The following is a 14627-nucleotide window of genomic DNA, read 5'->3' as shown; positions in this document are numbered from 1 at the left end:
TGCCCAGTCAAAGGATAGTCATGAACCTGACTGTTTCTGCCACAACTCTAATCTAGGTGTCCCCTGAGAAGTAAGTGATCTGCGGACTACAGAAGCCCCAGGTGCCAATTCTAGGAGCCTTCTGAGACTCAAGAACGTCTGTGCACCATGCTGCTACCTAGGGCGTAGGTGATGGCCTACATGCATGGCCTTATTAACAAAAGTTCAGGCTATGTGTGGGAGTCCTGGGTTGTGTCCTTGATCCTTTATGTGCTCATTCAGAAGGCCCAGGACAGGAGCCAGCCTCCTAGAGCATCAGGTTAAATCACAACTTGGAACACTGCACCCCACAAGGGTGCACATTCCAGTTGTGCTTGCTCTGCTTCTGTTGTAGGGTTTTTTGACCCCGAATACGGCAGCAACCAATTCTTGTCTCGCAGGAAAGAAGAATTTTCATGCAGACAGTTTAGTTTTTTTTTAAAGATCTATTTATTATTTTTATTGCAAAGTCAGATATACAGAGAGTGTTAGTTATTTAAAAAGATTGGAGAGTTCTAGTTCATAGGATATTATGATATTATTACGCGCACCAAATGTTAGTTATTTAAAAAGATGTAGAGTTCTAGTTCATACGATATTATTACGCGCAGCTAATTCCCACAACCTGGTTCTTTACCGTGAGCTGAAACACACCAGACGCAACGAGATATCTTAGGAGGTTTATTCCAACGGGGCAGGAACAGGGTAGAGGTGGTGAAGATCTGGAAAGAAGGAAGAAGAGAGAGAGGAGGAGAGACCAGAGACCAGAGAGGGAGGGATAAGAGAGAGAGCCGCACCTGGGGGGAGCCTTTTTGTTGGCCAGGTGTAGGGGGTGGGGATTGGGAGGGATTGAGGGCAGGCCCCCAGGGGATTGGCGCCTGCAGGTGAATGCCTAGGGATGATTGGCGAGAGGGCGGAGTTGGGGAGGGGGCTGGAAGATTGGGGTGGGATTCAGGTGGAATGCCAGGTTACATCTGATTGGTGGATGGCTGGACCGGCACGAACTTCATGAGCTGTGAGGAAGAAGGAATGGTGCCGGGTCCAGGGAAGGATATTGGAATAACTCCTTACAGAGAGGAGGAGAGACAGAGAAGAAGATCTTCCGTCCCATCGGACGGAGCCGCAACGGGCCGGTGCGCGCCCATCCGAAGCCAGGAACCAGGAACCTGTTCCGGGTCTCCCACGTGGGTGCAGTGTCCCAAGCTTTTTGGGCCTTCCTCGACTGCTTTCCCAGGCCACAAGCAGGGAGTTGGATGGGAAGTGGAGCTGCCGGAACTAGAACCAGCGCCCATATGGGATTCCGGGGCGTTCAAGACGAGGACTTTAGCCGCTATGCTACGCCGCCGGGCCCAGACACAGTTTAGTTTTAAAGCAAGATTTATTAGAAAAAGTTGAAAAAGGAGAATCCCATCCTAGTGATGGGAGGGGGCTCTGAGATAGCAAGGACCCTTACCCCCTGCCGTAGTGGCAGGAGGAGAAGTGGAGAAAAAAAGAGACCCTAGCCCTCTGCCATAGTGGCAGGAGGAAAAGTGGAAAAAAAGAGACCCTAGTCCTCTGCCATAGTAACAGGAGGAAAAGCAAAAAGACCCCTATTAATGGTGGGGAAAGCATCTTTTACAGGTTCCCCTCAAAGATGTTTCTCCACAAACAAAGAAAATTCCTGGTTTCCATGGTACCTATTCTTGGGACAAAGGCCAGAAAGGTGTCACTGGCCAACTTCTTGGTCCTTTCTAATGATAAAGAGGACAGTCTGAAGCCCTCCCCCTTGTCAATGGCTGGAGACAGAATCGGGCTGAGGCTTCAGGTAGGGAACTGATATGTTAATGTCGCCCTTGTCTCTTGGGGAAGTATGTTCCTGATGAGTTAAAATATGCACTTGTCTTGTGAGAGACGTGCTCTGGTCAATCCAAGACATGGTGGGGAAAACACCCCTTTATATTTGAGAAAAAAATACCTTGGGAACCCAGAAAACCCTAACTGCCTACTACCCAGTCTAACTCCTCTCACGCTTCCAATCAAGCTCCCTCTGCTAATGTTCCTGGGAAAGCAGCAGAAGATAGTCCCAATGCATGGGCCCAGACATCCATGGGGGAGACACAGATGGAGTCCCAAGCCCCTGGCTTAGGACAGGCCCAGCCCTGGCTGTTGGGGCTTTTTGGAGAAGAACCAGCAGACAACTCTGACTCTCCCTCTCTCTGGAACTCCACCTTTCAAAAAGTAAGTAGATCTGTAAGAAAATGCAAAAATAATCAAAGACCCAGGATTCTTCCTCCGCACTTTCCCAATCTAACCTACCAGCAGCAGTCCACGTTCCTGCTTCTTCTGGGGCTCATCCAGCAGGCTCCCTCGCTCCCTCCCTCCCTTGCTTGGTCTCTCCCAGATGACTAGGACATTCTAGGCAGAGGGCTCAACCTCACACTTGGTGGCTCCCATTAAAATCGTGTGTTGGGCTGGTTCCCCTCTCAGAAAGGACACGGTGTCTCTGGGCATTCCGGGAGTCCAGGACCACTGTGCTGACATCTGCAGACACTGCCATCCTGGGTACCAGGAGCACCTGTGTAGGAGCTGCCCGTGTCCTCCATGTGATCATCCAGCTCCAGCTCACCTATCACTAACACAGCGTGAGCATTGTTTCACTTGCTATGGCACTCTGTGTTTATGGTGTATGATGGGAAACATGTCAGCACCTACCACAGCACCCTGTTTGCCGTCAGCCCAGTGGGTTGAGCTGATGGAAATTAAATCTCTTTTTTTTTTTTTTTTTTTTTGAAACTGAATCTCTAACGTGGGTGACTCCAGCACCGGAGCAGTCACCGTCTCCAGCCAACTTCTGCCTTGTCTGGAGTGCACACTTCCATAGGCAAATCTGGAAGCTAAACCCAGGCTCTGTGTTGTAGGGCGAAGGCTACCCAAGCTGCTCCTTCACTGCAGGACTGTGTTTGGCAGTGCTTTCAGTTCTTTGGGGGCTGATATCTAGAGTTGTGTTGTGCCGGCACCAGCGTCAGGGTGGATGGATGGATTCAGTTCCCCGGCTAGCTGGCGGACGGGTGGGCGGCAAGCAAGCAGGGTTCCCCTGACAAGGGCACAGCCAGGCAGGTGAGCCTAGGCGGGGCTTCCTGGACCGCGGCGCAGCAAGGCACCACAGGTGGGCAGCAAGCAGGCGGAGGTGGGGCCGTAGTCTCAGCTCTTTCGGTTGTAATTGGTCACGACCTGGAACAGTGTCACAGCTCGGCGCACTGGCCAATGACAGGCCGGTCCGCGTACAGCTCGGCAGGAGCCTCCTCTTCTCTGGACTGGCGAGGCAACTCCACAGCCAGGGACGACCTGGCCGTCCCCGATGCTGTGGTCACTGTCACGATCCGCCGCTGCTTCTCTTCCTCACCGCTGCCGCCGCCGCTCTGGGGCCGGCGCCTTCTGCTGCTACCACCTCCGCCGCAGCCACCCCCTAGGTAGGTGCCACAGCCGCCCGCCGCGGTCACAGTCAATACCGCGGTGCACCCGCTGCTGCCGCCGCCGCTGCCACCGGAGCCGGGGCCGCCGCCGGGATCTCCGCTCTTTCCCGAAGAATCACCAGGAGTCAGAGGTCATCAGGAGCGTTTATTCAAGCATGCCCGGGTCTCAGAGGAAGAAGACCCCGAGCCTCCAAATCTTGGGGTTTTGATACAAAAATCAGCCAATCAGAGGGTTAGGTTTTAGTATTGGTTAGTTCAAAGGGTAGGTGGGGGCTTCCTATCGGGGGTGGTGGGACAAATGTCACATAGGAAGGTTGGTCTCCTCAGAGTACCTGGGCAATTGCCCCTAAATTGTCAGGCCTGAGGTCACATGGCCTCTTAGCAGAACAAGTAAGGCAGGGGTTACAGAAGCAGGAATACAGCAATCAGCACCTAGCAGGGGCAAATGATTAGAGTTTTTTAACTGCACCTTCCTCAGTTGCAGCCTCTGGTTCTATGGCAATAAGAGCTGCAATCACTTGAAGAACTGCCCACTTCCCTTGCACCATATTCCCTTGCCACTTACACTGTGTGAAGGCTCCAATTTCGCCCACATCCTGACCTATACTCTTGATGACCTGTTGCCGGTGCTTGTTGGTTTTACTGTGTTTTGAGACTCTTTCACTCTGCATGCCACCTCTTGCCTCTGCCTCTCTTCTCATTTGCTTCTAATTGTGCTGATTTTAAAGAACCCAAGGACTTCCTTCTGGTTTTGCTAGGATTGGTAGCACCACCTGGGTTCTACTGATGGTGCCCTGGGGGTATCAATGAATCATTCTGCTGTCTGCCATGTGCTCTGTGCATTTGTAACTCTATTCTAGAGGTGACTTCAGATTCAGGTTCTAGATTTCAGCTTCCTTTATTGGCAAGGTTGCTTTGCAGTGCTGTAATTCCCAATAGGAAATCTGTGATGTTTGGTTCTATTGCTTCATGTGTCAAAATATGTCCTAGAGAGGGGACTGTGCCACCAGTATGGGGTCAAGTGGTGGGAAGTCCCTACCTGACCATGCCACTCTGATCATAGGTGCCAGTTCTGGACCTGGTATTTGCTCCCAGCAGATCCGGTGCACGTGCAGACGTAGCTACCACAAAAGATCCTTGGAAGGACTCATGGGCCAGCGCCCACTTGTCCTGCTCTGTGAGGACAGTGATCTCAGTGGCTCCAGGATTGAGGGGAGGGTGTCATGGGGCAAGCAGTGACAGGGACCGAAACGGGGAGGCCTTGGTCACATTTGTTGGCTTTGGGTCCACTTCTGATAGCTGCCAGGTTAGGTTCCCCTTGCATCCTAATCCCCGCCCAGTAAGCTCACTCTGCCCAGTCCCTGCCCAGTACAAACTCCAGCTTGGCAATTGCCGTGTTCCTCCCCTACAGCACTCAGGACAGCGTCTGGGGCACACAGCGGCACACACGGATTTGCCTGGGAACATGTGGCGGCACCGGCTGTGCACCCGGCTTGGCAGCTTGGCCTGCGGACTCATGCTGCTCCTTCTTCCAAGCCAGGGTGAGACTCCCACGGGTGTCCACAAGGACCTGGGTCAGATGGGCAGTTACAACTGGAGAGCATGTGGGATGGTGTGGACAAATGTGAGGGTGGGTGATGGTGGGATTCTCCTCCTTGTGTCCCCGTGTGCCCAGAAGCTGAGAGAGGATCATGGTTTCCAGGGACCTGAGGCAGTGAGAAGGGAGACCAACAGGAAGGAGTTCAAGGGGGCAGCTTGAGGAGGAGCTGAGGCAGTTTCCTGCTGCCTGTGTTTCTGCCTGATGTTGGTGCTGCCTGCAGGTGCTGTGAACATGCAGTTAGGGCTTCTCCCACTGCAGCTTCTCCCACAGTTGGCTGTTCTTGGCCAGAAGCCCCCAGCCACACTTGAGGGGCCCCAGGCAAGGCCACTGACCCTGGGAGCACAGGCAGCATGAGGCTGCAACTGGTCTGAGGGGCCACAGGGTCCCCCAGTTCATGCACCTTTCTTGGTGGCAAAAGGGTTTTTTTGTTTTTAATTGTTTGTATTCTTATTGGGAAGGCAGATTTAATGAAAGAGGAGAGTCAGGGAGAGAAATCTTCCATCCTGGAGTTCATACCCCAAATGGCCACAAAGGCAGGAGCCAAGGATCTGGAGCCAGGAGCTTCATCTGGAATCCCATGGGTTGGGGAGTGGGAGGTGGTTCAGTGACCAAGGACTTGGGCTACTAACAACTGCTTTCCTAATCACTTTATTTATTTTTTTTTTAAAGATTTATTTTATTTTTATTACAGCCAGATATACAGAGAGGAGGAGAGACAGAGAGGAAGATCTTCCGTCCGATGATTCACTCCCCAAGTGAGCCACAACGGGCCGATGCGTGCCGATCCGATGCCGGGAACCTGGAACCTCTTCCGGGTCTCCCACGTGGGTGCAGGGTCCCAATGCATTGGGCCGTCCTCAACTGCTTTCCCAGGCCACAAGCAGGGAGCTGGATGGGAAGTGGAGCTGCTAGGATGAGAACCGGAGCCCATATGGGATCCTGGGGCTTTCAAGGCAAGGACTTTAGCCGCTAGGCCACGCCGCCGGGCCCTCCCAAGCACTTTATTACTGAGCTGGATAGGAAGTGGAGCAACCAGGACTTGAAGCAATATGGGCTGGTGGTGCCACAGGCAGAAGTTTAGCCTGTAACATCACGTGCTAGCGCCCCATAGGCTTGCGTTTGAAGGCAAAGCTGACAGTGCCCTGTGGCTGCCAGTGCTCTTGGGTCTCTCATCAGAAGTTCTGCCTCTGTGGGCACCAGGTCTGGGTGTGTTTTGATCCTTGCTTTTCTAGGTCAAAGGCCTTCTCCCCCACCCTTTTGCAATCTAATCTGCCAAAAGGGATATACACTCACCCTGCCTTCTGCCTATCCTCCCTCTCCCTCTGCCCCCTTCTCTCTGAAATTCCAGCCTTACCTGCCCTTTGCCCATACGCTCAGGGTGACCGAGTCCTTACAGAAGGGAGAGCTACCTGGCCTTCCAAATGGCTCTGTTAGTCATTGGTGTATCAGTTTCTTTAAGGTTCACTTACAGGAAAGATAGATTTTTGGGAGTGAGAGAGAGGTAGAAAGGGAATGAGATCTTGAGGGGTTGACTCACTCCCCAAAGAGCCATGGTAGGTGGAGATGGGCTACATGGAAACCAGGAATCAGGAACTCTATCCGGGTGGCATGGGCCCAAGCACTCATGTGTTCTCTGCTGCCTTCCCAGGTGCATTAGCAGGGAGCTGGATCAGAAGCAGAGAGCTGGGACTCCCATGGGTGCTCTGATGTGGGATGTTGGCGTCACAGGCAGCAGTTAGCCTGCTGGGCCATAGCCCTGTCTCCAGAGCTCCAACAGTATTTCATGTTGGTCTCACGTTCAAAAAAAAAAACTACAGCCTTCTCTTTGTGTTGACACAAAGTCTTCCCAAAGTTATAACAAGGCACAAATGCCCCCTCGATGTCCTCTGCTTTTAATATCATCTTTGACGCTGTTATGATTAGTCTGCAAGCTCTTTTTTCTGGAATAATTCTTATTCTTTAAAGAAGCAATGTAGGGATCAGAGCTAAAGTGGAAATGGTTAGGCCATCAGCTGCGGCGCCAGGAGGCCAGAAGATCTTGGGTTTGGCTGTGGATGCTCCACTTGATTCAGCTCCCTGCTAACACCCTGTGAAAACAGCAAAAGATGGCCCAAATCTTGGGCCCCTGTCAATCCTGTTTGAGAGACAGAAGGCATTTCTGTCTCCTGAATTTAGACTGTGCCATTTCAAGCTGTTATGGCCGTTGCAGAGTGAACCAATGGATGGATGGAAGATTCTCCTTGCTGTCTCTTTCTCTCTTTCCTGCTTCCCACCCAATCCAAACCAAAACCCAGCAACAGAAACACTCAACGGCTTTTGGTCAACGCATTGGCTCTTCTAGCTCATTTCATTAATGGAATCAGGAAGGACTACACACAGCTACTCCATAAAGCTGGTGTGTGTATGTGTGTGTGTGTGTGTGTGTGTGTTTGCACGCATCCGGGTACAGGACAAGGCTGAGCTGAGGACTGCAAAGAGGAAACTGCATGAGTAGTATTGGGGGTAGCTGGTGTGGCAGCCCTCCCTGATCGTACCTCTCTGTCCACAGGCCAGGACTCCACCAGCCCCATCAGAACCACACATTCTGGGCAGGTGCGAGGAAGCCTGGTCCACGTGGAAGGCACCGACGTGGGAGTCCACACCTTCCTGGGCATTCCCTTTGCCAAGCCACCTCTGGGGCCACTGCGCTTTGCACCTCCTGAACCTGCCGAAGCTTGGAGTGGAGTGAGGGATGGCACCTCCCATCCAGCCATGTGAGCTCTTCTAGGGTCCCGGGGAGCATCAGGTCTGGGAGCCTCCAAGTGCTAGGCCAGGCCCGGTTGCCCTTCCACCCACAGCTGACAGCCTTAGTGTGCCATAGACATCCATGTGAACACTTCCATTGGATCTTTCCAGGCTCTTGGCTCAGGACTTGGGACGCTGAGACTTTTAGCTCCAGGTGCTGAAGATAGAGGCAGGGACCCAGCTCCCCAAGTTCAGTTTCTGCCACATTTCTGTGCTGTCAGGGACACTGTTCTGGGTGACTTCCCCAGGTGGGTTCCTCAGTGCTTGTAAGAGTCCCCGGCTCTATCAGCCAGTCCTGCAGGTCCCCGAGATGGGCACCACTGGAGACTGGGCACAACAATGAGATAGCCAACAGGCCAAGGACACGGGCCAAGGGAGAAGTGTGTATCACTGCTGGAGGCTGACAGGAGTGATAAGGGTCCCAGGACATCTCCCAGGAAGGCACTCTCACTGCCTTCCCTGGAGAAGGGATGGGCATCCACACACCCAGCACATGTGTAGTAGGAAAGCCCTGTACTTCATGCCTGACTGTGTAGGAGGACACAGCATTGAGGCAAGCACCTGTAGGGAAAACTTGCCACAGAGACCCTGAGAGTCAGGTGTGCTTTCTCAGTCCCCACCTACCAAGAGGGTCCCTGAGAGTTGGTGCAATCCCAACTTCCTCCGAGTCTCATATCTATATACAGGTTAATAGGGACATTAGGACAGGCTAATGAATCAACACGGGTACAGTGAGGAGTGAAGGAGAGAGTGAAGACAATTCGGGGCCCGGGCTTTAACTTGAGCCACTACATGTATCCTGCACTAACATCTTCCTTGGGTGGGCCCAGGTGTCCACAGAACTTCGCTATATTGGGTGATGTTGCTGTGCTGTCCCTGCTGTCCATGCCCATGTCCGAGGACTGCCTGTACCTCAACATCTACACACCTGCCCATGCCCGTGAGGGCTCCAAGCTGCCTGTGAGTGGGAGGTCAGGGGCAGCTGGGGGTGGGAGGACATCTGGCCGTGACTGGAGGATGGGGAGGAAAGAGGTGATTGTGTCTTTCCAGATCATAGATCCTGGTAGAAGCTCCTCCCTGTGGGGTCCAGGAAGCACCCTTTTCCCTGTGGGTATTTGAATGATGGGTATGGGGTCCCATGGGCCTGGTTGCTGCCAGAAGTCAGAATGTGTGGACTCTGGTGGTCGGGGACATCTGTAGCACCCTGAGACCCAGGAGATGTACTAGAGAAAAGAGAGCAGCAGAGTTCAGGCTAGGGAAACCTCACGGTGTTGGTCTTGGCTTTCCCAGGTGATGGTGTGGATCCACGGAGGTGGGCTGACTATGGGCATGGCTTCGGTATATGATGGCTCCACGCTGGCAGCCTTTGAGGATGTGGTGGTGGTCACCATCCAGTACCGCCTGGGCGTCCTGGGATTCTTCAGGTGAGCCTGGACCTGGGTCGGGCACTGAGGGAGGAGCATCCCAGACACAGCCCTACCATCCCTGTCCCTGACACTTCTCAGCACTGGAGACCAGCACGCCAGTGGCAACTGGGGCTATCTGGACCAAGTGGCTGCACTGCGCTGGGTGCAGCAGAACATCGCCCACTTTGGAGGCAACCCTGACTGGGTCACCATTTTTGGCGAGTCTGCTGGTGGTGTAAGCGTGTCCTCACATGTGCTGTCACCCATGTCACAAGGACTCTTCCACGGAGCCATCATGGAGAGTGGGGTGGCTGTGCTGCCTGGAATTATCACCAGCTCATCTGAGATGGTATCCACAGTGAGTGTCCCCCAGTGGCCCAAGCCTGAAACTGCCATTTTCCATCTCTGGTTCTTTGCTACTATCTCTATTGAGTGGGCATACGTGGCCCATCGGATGTCTCAGCACTGCCCACCCTGCCCACATGCCTGAGAAACTCAGTGGTCAGAATCCTCATGCCTGTGCCTCAGTAGAGTCTGACACCGTTCTGGGCCCTGAAAAGCTGCCCCTCTGAGGCTGAATTTGTCTGTAGCCAGCTAAGCAGGCACAGCTCACTGAGGCTGAGATACTCCATGTCAGAGAGGAGGGAATATTGGGCATCCAGGACAACAGCTGTGCATCCACAAGACTCTGCTTCTGCTTCCCTCTGGGCCTCGGGCACCCTCCTTCCTCTCCTGCATGGGCCTCCAGCTCCCATGTGCTCCCTTTGCAGGTGGTGGCCAACCTGTCTGGCTGTGGCCAGGTGGACTCTGAGACCCTGGTGGGCTGCTTGCGTGCCAAGAGTGAAGAGGAGATGCTGGAGATAAGCAAGGTGGGACCGCATTCACTGGGACAAAGGTTTGATAGACTCTGTTGCCCTTCAAAGTTCCTGGCTATGAGCTCATGTCCATGCCTTCTTGTCCTGCCACCCTCAATTGCGAATAAGGTTGAGGCAGTTCTGTAAGCCATGCATGGTACCCCATTTGGTGTGATATTTGCACACTGGAATGAGCTAGGCAGGCGTGGAGTAGCATTTCAAAAGCAAAACTTCTTCCTGGCCCTCGGTGCCCATAGCCGTTCAAGATCATCTCCGCAGTGGTGGATGGCATCTTCCTGCCCAGACACCCCTATGAACTACTGGCCTCTGCTGACTTCCAACCCGTCCCAAGCATCATTGGTGTCAACAATGATGAGTATGGCTGGAGCCTCCCCAAGGTGAGCCCAGGATGATTTTTCCAGAAGTCTGTCTGATTTTCAGTTCTCAGGGTAGCCCACCCATCTAGCGCATAACCTTTTGCCACCTCCCAGGCTTTCACTGACAGAGATACCGGGGATGATATCAACAGAGCTGCCATGGAGGCACTAATACATCAGGCATCTGAGCAATGGGTGAGTCCCTGGGGCTCCCACACAACAGCCTCCTTCCCCAACAGCTCATAGTCCCAATAGCTCCTTCCCCGCGGGGCTCATGGGTCAAAGTCACAGCAACCAATGTGTTGTTGTAGAGGGAATTGCCCTGAGCCCAGTTTTTTGCCTCATTTCCTGTCTTTATCCAGGAACTTTGTCAGCTGCCCCTCTCTCTGGCTGCCTGACTTCCTAACTCTGTCCCTGTACCCCAAACTAGATGCTGCCTTCTGGTATAGGGCAAAAATTGGTGGATGAGTATCTGGGAGACAATGAGAACCCCAAAACCCTCATGGCTCAGTTCCAAGAGATGATGACCGATGCACTTTTTGTGATGCCTGCGCTCCATGTGGCACATTTTCATCGTGAGTATGTCCGTGGCTAAGGCCAATAGGCCTACACTTGGATAGCACAGAGTTAGCTCTCAGGGAGGTATGTTCTGTCTTAGTTATATCTTGGCTGTGTCTCTCGGCACCAGGTTCCCATGCCGTTTGTCTCATTCCAGCTTCCTGTGAGTTCAGTAACTCAACATCTCCATCAGGGGACAGGAAGAGCCAGGGTGAGACAGTTTTATTGTGTCAAGACACAGCTACAAAGTCCAAGGCAAAGGCTAAGACCTAACCCAGGTTCTTGCCACTGCCATTCTCACCTGGGACCCCACCAGCACTTCCCAGATCACACCAGTTGGCAGTTTTCTGCTTTCCTGTTGGGTAGTGTGGGAAACCCAGGGAAGGAGTCACCACTTGTCACTCTGTGCACCTGTCACCCAGGTTCCCACGCCCCTGTCTACTTCTACGAGTTCCAGCATTCACCCAGCTTCATGAAGGACTTACGGCCACCCCATGTGAAGGCCGACCATGGTGATGAGCTTCCCTTTCTCTTCAGAACTACTTTCGTTGGGACAAAAGGTGAGGCTTCCTCCTTCCCCAGCATGGGGATGCAGCACTTGGCTCTCCTGAGAGGGTGCTGTGCCCACTGCACAGATGACAGGGCTGAAGTTTAGATGGGATCAAGCACCCCAAGTCCCACAGCTCCCAGGGCTGAGCCAGGACTGCACTGTGAGTGCCTCCAAGCCTGGCTCCCTTCTCCTCTGGCTGGCTCTGTGATGAATGTATGGCCTGGGTGCAGAGCTGACCCCTGAGTGATCCCTCAAGGTGAGAAGCATGAAACCTACTGTGCCAGTAAGAGGCCAATGGCAGGTGAACTTGAGAACTGGTTTGGATAAGGAGTTTGACAAAGGAAAAGCAAAATCTGGTTGTTTAGGAGAAAGCAAACTTCATAATGGGAGCCAAGTGTAAAGCGCCACTGGACTGGCATGTATGGTCAGGTGGGAAAGAGGGCCTGTATCTGTCTGAGCTGACCCTGTGTCCTTCCCCGCTGCAGTGACTCTCACTGAGGAGGAGGAGCTGCTGAGCAGGAGGATGATGAAGTACTGGGCCAACTTTGCTCGCACCGGGTGAGACACCCCACTCCCACCTCCCTGGGCCACGGGACCCTCCCCTGTGGGGACCTCAGCAGTGCCCTCAGTCAAGTGACAGAGCCCTCCCCAGCTTCAGGGCCTGCTGGCTACACAAGGGTCCTGGGGATCAGGGACACTTTCCTCATTTACCCCACTCTGTGTCCTGGACTTAGCCAAGAGCTGACACTCTCAGATTTTTCTCTTGGGAGTGAGAGACACCATTGCCCTGGTTGGCAGATCTCCATAAAGCTATCATCAGGGGAGGTGACAGCTCTCCTGTACTTGCTAACTATCCCTCATTCCTGGCAAGCTGGCCTGGCCCTAGCCAGCGCACTCAAAGGTTAAGGCCTCAGAAGTCTCAACATCCCCGCTTCTGACCTCACATATACAGGAACCCCAATGGCAAGGACCTGCCGCTCTGGCCCGTCCTGGACCAGCAGGAACAGTACCTGCAGCTGAACACACAGCCTGCGGTGGGCCAGGCCCTGAAGGCCCACAGGCACCGGTTCTGGACACAAACTCTGCCCAAGAAGATACAAGAGCTGATGCGGGCTGAGCAGAAGCACACAGAGCTGTAGCTGCCCGTGTCTATATGGGGGCCGCATCCCACCCTCAACTGTTCCTTGTCTGCCCTCTGTCCCCTTGGCACACCCTTGTCGAGATCCTGCTGTCCAGGGCTCCCTGCCCAGCCTGCCCTGGGTGCTCTTCATCAGGTGCACTCAACGCAGTCCCCGTGGGACTGCGCTTGTCGGTGCCCAAAGAAGCCCACCTTCCTCTTCACCCACTTGTACTGGACTTCTTCTGCTTGCCTCACATCCTCCTCCCCACCCTTTCTCTGCTAGCCTCCTAGCCTCATGCCATACAAATCTAGTGGGAACTGCTTTGTGGATTGTTGCCCATCACTGCATGTCAGAAACCCTCCTCCCAGCATGCCCTGTGAGCTCATGTCTGTAAACTGCCCATAGGGTACCTGGGTACCTGGATCACCATGTCCTGGTGCCTTCAGGCTGCCATGAGTGACCTCTTCCATTTCCTCCATGTTGCCACAAATAAAAGCTCCAGTTCCTTCGGCCAAGAAATACTCATCTGAGTAACCTTGCCACAGTTTCATACACCTGGCAGCTTGCAGGGCTCAGGTATCAGAACAATCACTGCTACAAATGCAGGGTGCAGGTATCCCTTCTACTGTATTTTTGTTTCTTAGCATATTTACCAGATAGGAATTCTTGAGATTATGGTGGAAATTTCATTTAAAAACAAAAACAAAATCCTTTGTTTTAAATGCTTTCCTCATTCTGCTTTAAATATTGGACCCAATATCAACTTTTGAGGCACTTCCATAGAGTTTCCCATGAGGTCTCTACTATGTCACATTCCATTTCACAGGTTACAAGTGTCCTCTTGGGCCCAGCGGCATGGCCTAGTGGCTAAAGTTCTTGCCTTGAACGCACTGGGATCCCATATGGACGCCAGTTCTAATCCCGGCAGCTCCACTTCCCATCCAGCTCCCTGCTTGTGGCTGGGAAAGCAGTCAAGGACGGCCCAATGCTTTGGGATCCTACACCCGTGTGGGAGACATGGAGGAAGTTCCTGGCTCCTGGCTCCGGATTGGAATAGCACCAGCCGTTGCGGTCACTTGGGGAGTGAATCATTGGACGGAAGATCTTCTCTGTCTCTCCTCCTCTCTGTATATCTGACTTTGTAATATAAATAAATAAATCTTTTTTAGAAAAAGTATCCTCTTTTCTCCATATCCCTGCCACCTTTGACAAATTTTTTTTTAAAGTCAGAATGGCTATAATGATTTCAATAGGTGTAATAATTAGTGATACTGAGTACATTTCAAATATATTTGTTGGAGGCCAGTGCTGAACTGTAGAGTCCTGTAGGGGCACTGGTTCTATTCTTGGCTGCTCCGCTTCTGACCAAGCTCACTGCTAACATGCCTGGGAAAGCATGTGAGAGACCCAGAAGAAGCTCCTGGCTCCTGGTTCTTGGCTTTGCCCTGTCTTCAGTTTGGCTTGGTCCCGGCCATTGCGACCATTTGGGGAGGGAACCAGCGGAACTAGATCTCTTCTTCTGACTCTCCCCCCTGCTGTCTGTGACTCTGCCTTTCAAATAAAATAAATAGATCTTTAAACACACAGTAATAAAGATATATTTGATATATTTGCTGGCCTTCTGTATATTGTGCTATTGGAAATATTTATTCAGATCATTTGGCTATTAAAAAATCTGTTTGATAGGTAGAGTCAAGGAGAGAAAGACAAATAGAGGGAGCAAGAGCTTTCATTCTCTCAATCCCTTCCCTCATGTTCCTGGAGGCCTGGACACCTAAGCTGGGAGCCATGAACAACATCCAAGTCTCTCACATGGGTGGCTACAACCCCATTTTTTCAACCATCTGCGTTGCCTAGCAGGAAGCTAGGGCTAAGAATCAGAGTATAGGGGCCAACCAAGGCACTAG

At 52.6% G+C, this 14627-nt stretch overlaps 1 protein-coding gene across 1 annotated transcript; it reads left to right on the top strand.

Annotated features, from left to right (window-relative positions):
* Window positions 1-4918: 4918 nt before the first annotated feature.
* Window positions 4919-12877, top strand: LOC101530926 (cocaine esterase-like). The gene is made up of 12 exons (XM_036492757.2): window positions 4919-5011; window positions 7619-7823; window positions 8685-8814; window positions 9145-9278; window positions 9360-9618; window positions 10031-10129; window positions 10372-10512; window positions 10606-10686; window positions 10922-11066; window positions 11472-11609; window positions 12085-12157; window positions 12552-12877. Exons 1-12 carry the CDS (start codon window positions 4936-4938, stop codon window positions 12736-12738), a joined length of 1668 nt encoding a protein of 555 aa, XP_036348650.2. The 5' UTR covers window positions 4919-4935; the 3' UTR covers window positions 12739-12877.
* The last annotated feature ends 1750 nt before the right edge of the window (window positions 12878-14627 follow it).

Source organism: Ochotona princeps, chromosome 16, assembly GCF_030435755.1.
Source record: "Ochotona princeps isolate mOchPri1 chromosome 16, mOchPri1.hap1, whole genome shotgun sequence".
Taxonomy (NCBI): Eukaryota; Metazoa; Chordata; class Mammalia; order Lagomorpha; family Ochotonidae; genus Ochotona; species Ochotona princeps.
Note: the sequence above shows the minus strand (reverse complement) of the source record. Positions and strands in the feature narration are given on the sequence as shown.

Coding starts and splice junctions, on each gene's coding strand:
- LOC101530926 (XM_036492757.2), top strand. CDS start 4,936: ATGTGGCGGCACCGGCTGTGCACCCGGCTTGGCAGCTTGGCCTGCGGA. Junction 10,130..10,371: donor AGATGCTGGAGATAAGCAAG/GTGGGACCGCAT, acceptor CGGTGCCCATAG/CCGTTCAAGATCATCTCCGC. Junction 11,067..11,471: donor CCATGTGGCACATTTTCATC/GTGAGTATGTCC, acceptor CCTGTCACCCAG/GTTCCCACGCCCCTGTCTAC.